Genomic DNA, 14716 nt, shown 5'->3' on the forward strand with positions numbered 1-14716 from the left:
CTGCCCCAGGCCCTGTCTCCCTGACTCAGACCCTGTCTCCCTGCCCCCAGGCCCTGCTTCCCTGCCCCCAGGCCTTGCATCCCTGCCCCAGCTGTGGGAGGGCGAGGCTCAGCCCCTCCCCCTCCTGCTCTGGGAGGGGCAGGGAAGAGGAGGAGGCCGATGCTGTCCTCTCAGATCCTTCCTGGAGCAACAATGGGCGCTGCGGCAGCGATGCCCAGTGTTAGAAAGGCCAGAGTTAGCTCTGGTAGAAGGTGTCTGTGATGGAAGGCGCCTGCACTGTTGGTTCTGTCCCCATCCTGGAGTGAGGGCACCAGAGGCTGGAGAAAGCCCAGCTTCAGGACCACCAACCTTCCGGCACTTTCTGAGACAAGTGGGGACGTTACGTGTGCCTTGGCCAAAGGTTAGAAGGCCAAGGCACTCGCGGGGCTGGCGGGCACGTGGGCTACTTGGCCGCAGCCTCATTTGTCCCTGAGCGCCGCACGGCCAGCTGAGGCTGCTGAGCTGACACCAGGTCCGGACGGCTCGGCCACGCTGCAGGCTGCCTGTCCTTCATGACACGCCGCCCCCTCCCACCCCGGCAACCGCAGGGCTCAGGGTCCTCCCATCACTTGCAGACGCTGGCCTTCCAGAGAAGAGGAGCCACCCGAGGGACATCGGCCAGGACAGTGAGAATACACAGCAACCCTTAAAACTCATTTTTGACATCAGAGGTAAGCAGATGCCTGGTGGAGCACATCACGTCGGATGTCAGAGAGCCCCGAATGGTCCCTGGCGACCTGCACGGGGACAAAACGGCCAGTGGGGGGTGACCGGAGCATGCATGCTCCGGGGCCCCTGGGAAGCCGGGTCTGGGGGCGCGGCGTCTGGCTCCGCGCCGGCCCCGTCCACAGGGCGGGAGAGCTCTGCTGGTCAGACCCGGGGGAAAGCAGTGTTTCCCAGGGGTCACAAGTGTGTTTTGTCACCACCCTGCACAGAAAAGGGATTCTGAGTCCTCGGGATTGTTGGAGTGCGAGCAGGACTGATGAGGCTGCTCAGGCTGTCACCCTCGGGAGCAGAACCAGAGTCAGGGCAGGTGTTTTCACTGGATCTGGTGAAACCAGTCGTGGCTGAGGTGGGGGCGCGGGGTGTTTGTGTGGCCCTGGAGTCCTCTTGGGGCCAGCACCTCCGGCGGACCTCCGGCCGCGGGCTGATCACAGCCGGACGTTTGGATAAATGCTACGGAAATCTGCCACCTGTTCCAGGCGAGCCTTTGGCCAGGTGAGCGTGCTGAGCCAGGGGCTGGAGCACAGCCCGGACGAGGCTGCTATGGGCGAGGAGGTGGGTGTGAAAGCGACCCCACGGAACGGTTGGGCCCGGGTAGAGAACGTCCACCCTTTGTGCTTCCTTCCCACTCACAGGCACCCATGGGGTCCCTTTTGGGTGTTCTGGTGGGGACACAGCCTGAGATGCCCCTCCCTGGAGATGGGGTGCCACCGCGGACAGAACCAGCCCGCGGCTGAGCTGCAACCAATACTTGGTGTCCTGAGGCCAGACCCGGACCCTACCAGCCACACTGTCGGCTGCCAGGAGGGTCTGCAGGGGTGGGGGGCGTGCAGCCCCGCTTTCTCCCAGTATAGAAGTGCCTGGCCGTACCTGTGACCTGCAATGGCGGCCCAATCCCAGAGCCCATGTGCCACCGGGCCCACAGGCCACTCTGGGAGAGGCGGCAGGGTGCGGGGGGCACAGCCTGGGACTCAGGGACAGGAGGCTCTGAGCTGCAGCAGCTTGGCCATCCGCCCCGGCTTAGCCAAGGGGGTCACCGTGTGCATCAGATGGCAGTGATGACACTTACCTGTTTGACCACTGTGAGCACAGTGGGGCTACACACCACGGCCTCACAGTCAGGCATCCAGCAGGTGCTCAGTAAAGGCTGTTCCTTCCCTCCCCCCTCCTGTCACTGGGCATCTGGGCCTGGGACCCGCATGAGCTCGCAGCCTTCCACCCGCCCCCGGGGCCAGGCTGCCCTTCTCTGGGAGCTTCAGCTCTCTCCCTAGCACAGTGGCCGCAGGGCATTAGGGCCTACTGTGTCCCGGGAAGGAAGCAGCGCATCTGCAAGAACAAGCGGCCCTCTTTGCAGCACTGTTTGCCGACCGCATCTCACTAAAGTGTGCGCGGGCAGAGACCGGGCGGCCACTGGCCACGGGGCGTCAGTGCGTTCTGCTGCCAAAAGCAGGATGCGAGATGAAGGGGGGCAAGGAGCGAAAGGAAGGGGGACCACGCGCCCCGAGGCCGACCGCTGGTGCGTCCGGGGCCGGCACGTCCTGGGGCCGGCACGTGCGGCTAAAATTGAGGGCTTCAAAAACTGTTACCTGAGTTCTCAGTTTAATCATGTCGGCCTCCATCTGGGAGTTGGACTCATTGAGCTCCTTGATTTCTTCGTCTAACTGTTTGATTTCCTCGTCGTTTTCTATACCTGTGCGGGTGACAGAACTGTGTTAAAGCTATTGAACGTGAAGACGGAGTTAGAATTTTGACTTTTCTTTGTGCTTTTTGTATTTGGAACTGAATCTGCTGGACAAATATACTCTTGGATTAAAAAAAAACTGACGGCTCATGTGTCCGTCCATCCCTCCCGCTGCCCTCCTCGCAATCACGGCGCCTACACCGCGGAGAGAATCAGCGGAGCACACGCGACCCCCCCGCACTGCGCGCCGGCCCAGAGCAGCTCCGTCCTGGAGGTGGGTGACCTGCTTCAGCCCATCACCGGCCTCCTTGGTCTGTTCCCTGTCTGTCTGTCTGTCTCTTTCTCTGCCACCACTGGGGGGATGTGCCAGGCAGTGCAGACGCACCCTCGCCAGGCCCAGCCCCGCTGCCCACAGGTGACCAAACCCCCTGACGCCTGGAGTGCTCAGGGCCACCTCCCGCCCGCGCTGCAAGGAAGCCCCGTGGTGGTGGAGGCAGGTTTCAGGGGCCTTCTGAAGGGCTCTCCGCATGGAGGACATTTACTGCTGTAAACAACTCCTCCTTTTGAATGCAGAAAACGCGCCTCCACCAACAAGGGCGGGGTGGTGGCAGCCTTGTGTGTGCCCTGGGGCCACGCCGGGCGCCTGGGCTGCTTGCTGGCCGCAGGACACGCCAGGGAGGGAACAATCCGGCCCCTTCGTCGTTCTGGTCATTGGGTCTCCTGCGGCTGGATGTACCTGGGGAGGAGGAGCAGGACGCCTGCAGATGCTATCACCTTTGACAACCCGGGACGCGGGGCACAGGGCACAGCAGGGGATGCTTACGCAAAACCACGGGAAAGGCACAGAGCCCAGGCCTCGGAGGTCCCAGGGCAGACGCCCTTCCTCGGGTCTGCAGACAGAAGGGGTGCAGCCACCTGGGAGGGAAGGCCCGAGCCCCGGAGGGACACTGCAGAGGCCCGGTGAGCAGGTCCTTCCTCCCGAATCTCTTCCCACAGACCCGACTGGGGACGCGCGGATCCTGAGTCTGCCGAGGTCCACCCGCCCCCCATAGGGACCGGCTGGGGCTCGCTTGACCCCAAGCCTGGGTCTTGCAGCCGTAGCCCCACCGCAGAGGCCCTGGGTGCGCGTCCCCTGCCCTTGTGTCCCTGGGTCCAGAGCAACTCTGGTCGCCATCAGATGCATCTCCGGAAGCAGTTCACGGCTCCCAGGAAAGCCTTCCAGCGATGAGGTGTACCCTTTCTCAGGGGCGGGCTGTTACATTTTCCCCCTTTCCACATGAGACCAGACTCTGTGGCAACTTTCACAATTAGGAGTTCGGCTGAGTGAGTTCCTGCACGTCATACTTTGCACTCTGGAGACTCGTCCCAGGAGGTGGCCACCGTAATTATTGGAGCGCCCGAGGCCTAAGCATCCTGTGTCCCTCCCTGACACAGTGGTAGGAAGAGATAACTAAATCTACATAAGACACCTGACTCAGTGGGACTTGCCATGTGGCGGCTAGGGAAGACCGTTGAACATCAGGAGTTGCCTCAGAAGCCAGAGGCCCCCGAGCATCCGTGGTCTCCGTGCTTACCTGCCCGAAAAGTGGCACGGGCTGGTTTTGTCCTGCTAACTCAGTGCTGCGAGCTGACAAATCATTAAAAGGAAGAGAAAGAGCAAAAATATGGTATGTGGTCTAGCGCAGTGGGCCTCATTTTTTGATGAATTAAAGAATTAAAAAAAATTCTTTTTATAAGTCTTAAAGTTGTCCTCTAAATTTCTTATTCTAAATTTTAATAGTTTCATATATATGAAACTATTAAAGGGTCGCCTGCAGCCGCCTCGTGCAACAGAAATCACAGCCCTTTCATATATATGAAACTATTAAAATTTAGAATTATATATAATTATATATATATATATATATATCCAAAATTGTAAGCTGCAGAGCGCCTTAAATATATGTCCATCAAAACCTGGACCAAGACGTTCGGTTCGTAAGATTGACGGGAGATGTCCACTACAGAAACTGACTGGCTGATCGCGCGTCATCACCAAACCAGTCTGCAGTTCAGATCAACTTCCTGAGAGAGGTCATTTTAAGTCCAATGAAACTGCAGCAAGGGTCGCGTGGTGGCCGTCCCATCTCTGATTTCCCCTCTGGGAGTGCTGAACGATGGACCCGTGAGCATCAGCAGTTCTGCCTCCAGGAAACAGGAGCAGGGTGCCCGCCCTGTGTCCCCATGAGGCGCTCGCGCCCGGCCCTCCGGCACTCCGGGCTGCACCCCCAGAGCCCAGCCGTCCGGGCGCCCTCTTGGGTGCCAGCAAGCACTTCGGCCCAACTCTGAGCAGCCTTTCTCTCGTGAAGGTGGGGCGAGCAGCACGCCGTGAGGGGCAGGGAGCGCGGACGGACCCTCAGTCCCCTGGGTTCAGGAGACAGTCAGGAGGAATTTGAGTGTCTGGAAACGAATTTCCTTAGAGCCGCGTGTGTGCGCCTGCCCCTAGGACACCCTGAGGGCCCCAGGGCTCCGCACAAGGCCCACTCCTGGACAGGGGAGAGCACTGGCCCTGGGAGCGCAGACCGGGGTGCAGCGGGGACGGAGACCGCACCCCGGGAAGCCAGTGCCCTGGGCCTGCTTGCTGATGATTGTGTCTCCGGGCGACACCCGCAGGCCCCGCGGGGCCCTCCCCTCGAGAGTGGCTAGGCTGAGCTAAACGTTTGTAACTACGGGCCGCAGGTGAGACCGCTCGCCGGCGGGGGCCCGACAGAGGGTCGCTGCGGCCTCCTTGTGCGACAGAAGCCACAGCCCCTCCCTCAGCTTCCTGTCTTCTGTGATAGAGGAAAGAAAAAGGAGGCTTATCTCATTTCCTTCTGGGCAAAAACCAACAAAAACCCACCACAGAGCCAGGGACAGCCGGGCTGCCGATGGCAATGCGGGCGGGCGGGCAGGGACGGCAGGCGGCCTCGGTAACGTCTCCCCACACCGGTTGCTCTGGGAGCTCATTCAGTGGGAGAGAAATCGCAGTGACCTTGTGCGGGAACAGGTGAGAGCAGACTCTTCTCCAAGCTTGAAGAATGAGATCGAGGAGGAGGAGGGAGGGCAGGGTGGACCAGGGACTTCAGGGCTTCCAGGACACTTAGAATAGTTCCTTTCCAAGCAGGTGCACACTCGAGGGAAGGCCCTGGGAGCCCAGAGCAGGGGCTGCCTCGCCGAGTCAGCCCCAACCACGCAACGGTGGTCTCCTTGAGGTCTTGGCGCTCCGGGCAGGCCAGGGTGTGGAGGGAGGGAAGCTTCCGGACACGTGTGTTAGGAATGTGTAAGAGCAACAGGTAAGATTCTACACTCCAGATACTCAAGGAGACAGGGATGGAGCTAGGGAGCACCAAAGCCAGATCTTTTGATTCTGAAGGATGGGCAAAGAGTTGCTGAGGAAGGGGGGGTGCTCACGCCCTGTGCCCCGAGGAGCAGCAACACGCTGTCCCTGAGGTAGCCACACGGGGCGCGGGCGATGCCTGACTGTCCACGTCCTGCGCCACAGCCGTGGCACAGAACGAAGTGGCCTCCGGGCGTAGTGAGAATGACCCTGGTCTCCACAGACGGGACACGACAGGCTGCAGCCTGGCCCCGGGCTCGGTGAGACCCGCCTGGACCGGCTTCCACGCTCGCCCTCTGGGCACGGAGCGTCCCCGCGGCACACACGCTCACCAGAACCCGCCGCAGAGAGCCGGGCTCCTGCCCCGACCCCGGATCAGGCCTCCCGTGTCCAGGCGCAGAGCTGGGCGCCGTGTGCAGTGCCCCGCGGGACGGAGCCATCCTGCCGCCTCCTGGGAGGTGGCCCAGACCGCCGCGCGTGCTCCCGTCCCCGAGAGAGCGCTGGTTCTGCGGGCAGCCTCGCCCGGCGTGGCCAGAGGACTCTGGGTTCCGCTGCCCCTCGGAAGAGACATGGCCCTTTGTGGTCCTGAGACGCACACCCCGCGACTTCCCGCCGACGGAACGGCCCCTCGTTGGGGTTTGCGGATCCGCTCGTGTTTCCTTTCCTTTCCTGCTCTGCGCTGGCCGCCCAGCTCACCTCCCTCGCTGACGAGTCAGAAGCTGACAAAGCAGACCCACTGGCCCACGGAGTCTTGCTTGGGCACAGGGTTGTCTGGGGGGACAGGCCACGCGGGGCATTTTGGAAAGAGTGTTGGGGCGGTTTCTTCCGGGGCGATGAGCGCTGCCCCGAGACGCCCAAGGCGAGCGACGTGGTGGGCCTGGCGTCTCGGGGAGGCTGCCCCACACGGGGCCTCAGGTTCGGGCGACCGTGCGGGTCCCAGAAGGTGTGGGAGGCGGCGCTCGGTCTAACCCCGCTCCCTGCCTCCGGCAGCCAGCACCAGTCCCGCAGAAGCCGGAGGCTGGGGCCCACGCCAGCAAGACGCAAACACCACGACCCTCACCATCTTCTGGTCCGTGGCCAGCCACACATGAAGGACTGTGTAGTGCAAGCCACGCACAGAGGCCCTGAGCCCTGGTCAGGGCCTGTCATGAACGGTCAGGTGACCGGGGGAGGCCGCGGGGCCCTGGCCCGCCTGGCCTTCCCGCGAGGGGAGGCAGCCTCATGCAGAGCCTCAGCCAGGAGGCCGGGGTCCACGGGGCCAGAGCCGTGGCACGCAGCTCCTGGGATGGGTCCAGGGACTTCGCCCAGGCGTGACCCACGTCCTGCAGTGCTCGATGCCCTGAGGAGCCCCCAGTGAGGGCAGTGCTTGCCCCGGGCCTCTGCTGCCCCAGCGTCACGGTCGGCCCGGCTCCGCGTCAGCCCCCTGCTCACAAGGTCCTCCTGCCTCCCAAGACCACAGTTTGCTGAGCAGCTGCAGATTACGCTCCGTTCCGTAGCCCCTGGAGTGACGTCCTCCGGAGTCTCCGCCAACCCTGAGTTAGCTGCCACCCCGGGCGCCTCTGCTCGTTTTCATCGGCCCGTCAGTGTGTACGCTTGTGTTGTGTGTATTTCTGCTGGAAGACACCTTCCTGCATGCACAGTGTTGCTTCATGAACTCTGACCTCACGGCCAGCAGCGCATGACTTGGCGTGGACGGGCTCACCTAACACACCGTGTCCCCTTGGGTGCCTTGCAGCCCTGATGCAAGGAGCACTCGCCTGTGCCACGCGTGGGGGCCTTTCATGCAGAAGTCACCAACAAAAGCTCCCCAAATTTGGAAAAGGTCCCATTTAGGAGACTACGGAAAGGACCCTGTTACAGGATGAGCGTGGCCTCGTCTCCTCAGCCAGCAGACACTTCTCCCGCCCTGCCACATCCCCAGGGACCACGAAAACACCACGAGTACTGACTTTGGGGTCCCAGAGGGACTCTGCCGCAGGGGGGGTTTACAAGGATGAAGCTGGGCCCCTGGCCCTCCCGGGGGACCCCTGCACTCTGTGCCCCGGGGCGCCCACAGGCACGTGGAGGGAGACGGTGCTTGTGCATGGTCAGGCCCGTCCACTGGGAGGCTGAGCATGGAGGGGACAGGAGTGCTGTCCTGGACTCGGCCCCTGCAGGAGGGCCTGGGGGCAAAGGCACAATGAGGGGCTGCCGGGGTTCTGGGGAGCAAATCACTGGGACTGTCAGGGGTCCCGGCAAGCGGTGAGTTTGGGGATGCCCCTCCTCCAAGCGAGTGGACCAGCTTCCTAGACGTGGACGGAATAATCCCGCCCCGGCTCTTGAAGCAGAGGGGCTGCCACCGTCTGGGGCTCCGTCTGGGTGGGACAGGCCGGGGCTGGGGCCGCGGCGGCCGCCCCAGGGAGGGGTGCTCACCGTTGCTGGCCCGTTGTCGGATGGTCAGCATCTGCTCTCCAGACAGCTTCGCCTTCTTCATGGCTGACGTGGCTCGTGGGCACCCCGACAAGCTGGGGACAAGACACAAGGGGGCATGAGTTACGGGTCTCCGAAGAAGAGCCCCCAGCCCTGCAGCGAGAAGAATCAGGAGCCTGGCACGTCACCGAGGCATTTTATCAGACTGGTTGCCGGCAAAGGGCTTTGTGCCAAAGGGAAACGAGCCCGAGCGGCGGACGCCGTGTGGCCCACTCCCTGCACACGAGGGAGGCTGCGTCTGCCTGTGGATCAGGGGCAGTTCCAGGCTGACACACGGCCGGTCGGGGCCTCAGCGGAAGTCACGGCGGCCGGGCTCCGGGCCGGAGCAGACACGCCCTTCACCGCATGCCTCTTGGGGCCGCTTGGGGTTTTCTATGGAGCGACTATCTGGAAACTTCCTTACTGTGGAAAGTGTCAAACTTACACAAGGCCTGAATTAAGATTTGCTTTTAAACATTCAGATGTAGAAAGATTGAATAATGAGCTCAGCCCAGGTTCAACCGTTCTGTCTCATGGCACGTCCGTCTCCCCCTGCCCTGTCCTGCCTCCAGTAGATTATTGGGGGGGTGGCAGCAGGTGTAAAAACAGAACCCCAATATCATGACCTCACTTGAAGGTTTAAAACCCGTTTGCCGCTGACATCAAATGCGCGGCCTCTTTGCAAACTTCCCGCCGCCCCTGACGTCGCTAACGCTGGTCCCCTCTGGGAGCACATGCTCCGCACCTGAAATGGGTCCATGCGCCTGACCACTGTCTTCTCAGGACGCCTCCCGTCCCTCTTTCCCTTTCGTGCTGTGTATGCATGGAGGACGATTCTGCGTCCCGAGCACCTTCTGTGGCCCCGAGCCTGGGCTGCATCACACCTGCCCCTGGGGGGCTCACCCCTCACGCTCCCCCGGCCACCATCTGAGGGCATCCCCGGGGGCCCCCGGCCCTCGTGACATGAAAACTGTACATTTGCACACGGCTGTATGTCCAGTATTACATGTATATTTACATCACACATGCGTTTCATCCGTGATTCGGTGCCAGATGGCCCCTGTTCACAGCCTGGGATGCTGTTGGGGGCTGATCTATACCTGTATCCACCCAACACCCGACGGCAGTGTGGATTATGTGGTTATTAGCAATAACTAGTATTGTCTACGTTAATGTAAGGATGCTTTCCAAGTATCTTCACACAGATTCTCTCACAGTTCACACCGATGTCTACGTTGTCTTTGATAAGCCGTCGGTGAGGGGTCTGTACTTGGTGGCCGCACCGGAGGATCTGGGGGTTGCTGACTCATCTCTGCCCCTGTCGCTCGTCCCGGGACCATACTGCTGTGAACCGTTTGCTGGTGGTGTTTCTAGATTGACAGGCGTGAGTCCCCAGGGACTCTGAGGTCCCTCTCCTCCTCCTCCGCCCGCCTCCAGCATCTTCTCAGGACCCTGCGCCCGATGTCCACAGGTGCAGTTTGTTGGTGTCTGTGTCTGCCCCCCGGCCCCACTGTTACAAAGCAGGCCTGGCCCGTCTCCAGTCCCCGGCTCTTGGGAGGGTGCCCGGTGGACGCGGCCAGTTTGCATCCTGGTTGTCTTTCCCTATCTGTGCTCATCGGGGCTGTTTCTCAGAGGCCGTCTCCTTGCCAGCCTGGTCCGGAGGCTCCCGTACACTCGGCATCTCCCCGCCCGATCCTCCGGTCCTGAGAACTTAGTGATGACAGTGTGTGGGCGCACAGCAGAGAAGGGGAGGGACCGGGGAAGCGTAGCCAGCAGAGCAGACGCGCTCAGGTCCTCCCGTGGGTTCCTGCAGTGCTGGTCCCAGACCTGAGCACCGTTTAAACACGGACTCCCAGAGCACACGGACGTGCAGAACCCGGTTTGATCTTCCCTCGCTTCTCTCTGTTTGCAGGTGACGAAAGGGCCAGCTAGGGATGCAGACGATGGCGTCATTGCAGGAGACGCCCCCTGAAGCTGGGACACTGAATCGGGGCAGAGACGGGCCCACGGAGCGACGTGCTTTGTTCAAGCACAGGGCCTGCACGGTCCACCTGGGTCCGACGTGGAAGTGTCCCCGGCCCTGACCTGCGTGCAGGGCGGGTCTGTGTGCGTCCAGTGACGGCTCGCGCTGACCTCGAGTCCTGGTGTGCCGGCTCCTGGGGCCCCGGATGGCTGGAGGACTCAGGGAAACGTCCCACGTCTGTCCCCTTCGAGGAGCGGACCCCGAGCGCTCAGTATGGTTCCCTCGGAGACCCAGTGGCCATTATGGAAACTCCTCTAATTAAAACTGCATTGCTCCGAGTCGGGGTTTGGAAAGTCTCAGAATCTTAGTTCTGGTCCCTCTGGGCACCAAACAGCTAACTGGTGGCCCCCGCAGCTTGCAGCCCCGAGACGTCCAGCTGCAGCGGCAGCCCAGCACGGCCAGGGTGGGCTCCAGGCAGGTGCTTCAGAGGGACAGAGGGAGGCAGACATCTGATCAGGACACCGGCCCCACAGGGACCTCCTTCAGGAGAATCCGTCAGCTGAAAAGAGCTTTGTAAGTGGACGTTTCCGGGAGGTGTGGTTATAGAGACGTAGAGGCGGGGAGCCTCGTCCATTCAAGGGACACAGGCTGGCTGGCGAGCAAACTGGCACGTGCAGTCCGGAGGCTGTTCGCCGCCCGGGGAGCGGCTGGGCGGGGCATTTAGAGACGCGGGACTCGGACGAGTCGCGCAAGGTGGTGCGGTGGCTCAGCACCTCGCCTGGAGGGACACTCCCGGTGCAAACAGAATATTTCAAGCCATGTTTCACCACCTCAATACCGTATTTTGCTTTTTACGGCCTCACCTTGCTATCACGACCCTCTTACGATGTAGCATCTCACTCGCGAGAGAGGAGACCGGTCGGTGCCGCTGGGCCCACAGTACAGACACCTGCTGACGCTCTGGGTTACAGCCGCACCGGCTTCTGCCAGCGGCTCATGAGGACCAGGCTTGGCGTGGGTGGCCGGACGCTGATGCCACGGGGTGGAACGCCTTCACTGGGCTTGCTTCCTGGCACTCCAGGGTCTCAAGATGCCCGGCCCAGAATGTGCGGGGAGAGGGCAGACGCTGGTACACTGCCCGTGGTGAAGGCTGGCCGCCCTGGACGGAGGGTCACCCGGCAGGAGGGTCATCAGGAGGGAGGGTCACCCGGCGGGAGGGTCATCAGGAGGGAGGGTCACCCGGCGGGAGGGTCATCAGGAGGGAGGGTCACCCGGCGGGAGGGTCATCAGGAGGGAAGGTCACCTGGCGGGAGGGTCATCAGGAGGGAGGGTCACTCGGTGGGAAGGTCACCCGGCGGGAGGGTCATCAGGAGGGAGGGTCACCCAGTGGGAGGGTCACCTGGCAGGACGGCCTGGGGACAGTGTCCTAAGCCCCGGCGCCAGCCCCCAGCCCCCAGGTGGCGCCCGAGGAGGGTTTCTTGCCCTGGTTCTGCAGCTCTCTGGGGACCCTCTTCCAACACGTGCCCTGTCACGGTCACTCTGGTTCCTCGATGGCGCCTTCTCAAAGCTCATCCCAGGAGACGGAAGCTGCTGACCAAGGCCTGGAGCCCTCAGCGCCTGTGCCCGGGGTCGCTCCCCCTGCCCTCTCCGTGCTGATTCTCTTTCCTCGCTCCTCTCTGCTCCCACCTGCTGGAGACTCCTGGTAGCCGGCTGGGAAGCCCCACGGATTCTTCCTCTAGTTTTTAAAAATTGTCTTCTTTTCTCATTTTATAATTTAAGAGAGATTTCCTCAACTTTACACTCTAACCTCCTAACTGAACTTTTTATTTCACTTGTCTTTGTTTCAAAGATATTTTTCTTGTTCTCTTGATTTTTCTTGGATTATGAAGAGACTAAGTCATACTCTTCCATTTATTCTCCTTTTCTATTGGATGACAAGTTAAAAAAATTTCTCTTTCCAGAAATGTCTGTTTTCTCCAAGGTTTTCTTTCTTTTTTGAAGGCTGTTTTGCTTTCTGCCATGTTACTTAGTGCTTCCCTTAAATGGCTGGTCGTCTTCCGAGTATCTCCCGCTGAGGTCTGTCTCGGGGGCCTGCAGATTTCTGGGGGGGCTTCTCTCCTGTCTGGAGGTCGTGGGGGACACACGCAGGCCAAGGCTGTGGTCACAGCAGCTTGGGAACCAGAGGCGGAGGGCCTCGCCCTGCACTGGGCATTCCCACCCCCCGGGGTCCCCAGCGCGGAGCGCCCCTTCCACTGGGCGAGGGGGGCGCGAGGCTGGGCATCTGGAGCCCCACTCTTCCTACAGAGACTTCCACTTCCTGCTCTGTTTCCGAGGCTGCCCTGAATCCTGCCGCAGGGTCCTGGGGCCCGCACACTGCGTGCTCACGCCTGGCTTCCACCCCCGTGCGTCCGCTGGGCACCGCCGTCCGTCTGTCCCCGCAGAGCTGGACCCGAGCCCTGCGTCCCCCAGCACCTCAGCTGCCGTGACACCGTGCAGGTGAGGGAACGCTCTCTGCTTTCTGCATTTTCATTATTTTTATTTCGTGGATTTATAAAAGGAGAGCAGGCCATTTCAGTAGAGTTTTGAGATCAGTGGCGATAAATGTGTTTTCAGGCTTCGGACCGGGATCCCCAGAAAGACGGCTGCCGCCATCGGGCCCGTAGTCCGCGCCGAAGGTGCTCTCCTCTCCCCTTCCTGTGGGCCAGGGCAGCAGGAACCCAGCTGCTCCTCAACCTCAGGGAGGACTCTGGCGTGACGTGAGCCGGGCGGCCAGCGCCTGGGCGAGGCCCCAGGAGGACTCTCGGTCCAGGGGACAGACGGGACCTCTGAGTGGGCGCCTGAGGGTCAGCGGCCCCCGGCCCCTCATCAGCGACAGGAGCCCCCGAGAGGAAGCTCCGAGGGCCTGGTGGTGGAGCAGGAGGGGCCGGGCTCTGACGGTCACAAGCTGCCACTCAGCCTGGCCCCTGCGTACCTGACGGAACCTGAACCTTGTTGAGCCCCTGCTTGGGTTTTGTGCTGAGGAAGCTCATCCTGACAGACACTGAGGACTCAGTTTCTCTTTTTGTCTCTCCTTCTGCTTGCGAGCTAAATTCCGCATCTGTCATCGCCGTGGGTCAGTCGTCCCCCCGAGAAGACGCGTTGACGTCCCAGCTCCCAGAACCTGTGAGGAGGACCCTTTTGGAAAGGGGGTCTCTGCAGATGTGAGCAGGCTGAGAAGGAGGTACGCGGACCCAGTGACCTCTGCCGCAGGGACGGCACTCGGGGCTCCCGGCCTCGAGCGTGGGGCGGCCACAGGCCGGGGCCCATCGGCCCGGAGGGTCCGCGATGGCTGGCCCACTGCTGGCAGCGACAGCCCGGAGCGCGAGGGGTGCGGGGGCTCTGGAGAGAGAGCGCGAACCCCCTCCCCGTGGCCCCGCGGTGCCCGTGGGCTGGGAGCCCTGAGTGCGGTGCCCGGCAGCCAGCCGGCGCCGGCGCGGTCTTCCCATTTCCTCGAGACCGTGTGGAACTCGCGGCTCCGGCTGCCTCAGCAAACGTGCTGGCGCGAACATCAGGAAAAGCTTCTGGGTCTCACAGGCGAGGTGTTTCGGAGATGCCGAATCCCAGCGTCAGCAAGGACCGCGTAGGTCCGTGGGTGCAGACGAAGACCTCAGGGCCAGACGGAGGAGGGAGAGGGAGGGCCCAGGAGGGCTGAGGTGGGGGTGTGCCCGGGGACCCCAGGACACAGTGGTGTCCGGCAGAGGCGGGAGCCGAGAGGACGCAGAGGAGAGAGTCCCTGAGCCAGCCCGGCGCTCCGTCCCAGGGGGTCCCGGCGCCTCTGCCCAGGACAGCACCATGCGGACCCCTGGGAGGAAGCGAGCGGGGCGCCGGGGGCACGGCGGGGCGAGGACGCCTCAGGGGCTGCCCCCCGCCCGGAAGTACACCCTCGGACAGAGCAGGCATCAGAGGCTGGACCGCAGGCTAAGTTCTCGTCTTAGGGCAGAGGGAGGGCAGAAATCAGCCAAGTCACAGAAAACACGCGGACTTGTAGAATTTGCATGACACAATCACATTTTAAAAATTGGTGTATTCCTGGGGCGCCTGGGTGGCTCAGTCGTTAAGCATCTGCCTTCAGCTCAGGTCATGATCTCAGGGTCCTGGATGGAGCCCCACGTCCGGCTCCCTGCTCAGTGGGAAGCCTGCTTCTTCCTCTCCTTCTGCCTCCCCCCGCCCCACTCAATCTCTCTCTCAAATAAATAAATAGATATTTTAAAAAATTGCTGTATTCCTGAAAACCTATGATTTGCTTATAAATTGAGGGTGGTGTCTTGCTGATCAGAACTGACGGGATGAGGTCTGAGGTGCAGGAGCTCACGCTCTGAGGTCTCGGTGCTGTGTGTGTGTGTGTGAGTGTGCGTGTGTGTGTGCGTGTTCAGTTTCTTCATCTGTTTACTGGAGATAAAAATGAGCTTGCTTGTATTATTAATTGTCTGGCTTGTTCATTGGTCTACCCCATATAATTACAACAGGC

At 61.5% G+C, this 14716-nt stretch overlaps 1 protein-coding gene across 13 annotated transcripts in view; it reads right to left on the reverse strand.

Moving 5' to 3' along the window:
- Window positions 1–2171: 2171 nt before the first annotated feature.
- Window positions 2172–14716, reverse strand: part of MYT1L (myelin transcription factor 1 like) — a 418649-nt gene continuing 406104 nt past the window's right edge. For all 13 annotated transcript variants that reach the window (XM_032430012.1, XM_032430004.1, XM_032430005.1 and 10 more), the window contains 2 exons: window positions 8211–8302; window positions 2172–2452 (listed from right to left, as the gene is read on the reverse strand). In XM_032430012.1, coding sequence (XP_032285903.1) covers window positions 2187–2452; window positions 8211–8302 — 358 coding nt within the window. In that variant the 3' untranslated portion in view covers window positions 2172–2186. The remainder of the gene's footprint in view (window positions 2453–8210; window positions 8303–14716) is intronic.

Source organism: Phoca vitulina, unplaced genomic scaffold, assembly GCF_004348235.1.
Source record: "Phoca vitulina isolate PV1807 unplaced genomic scaffold, GSC_HSeal_1.0 scaffold42, whole genome shotgun sequence".
Lineage (NCBI taxonomy): Eukaryota > Metazoa > Chordata > Mammalia > Carnivora > Phocidae > Phoca > Phoca vitulina.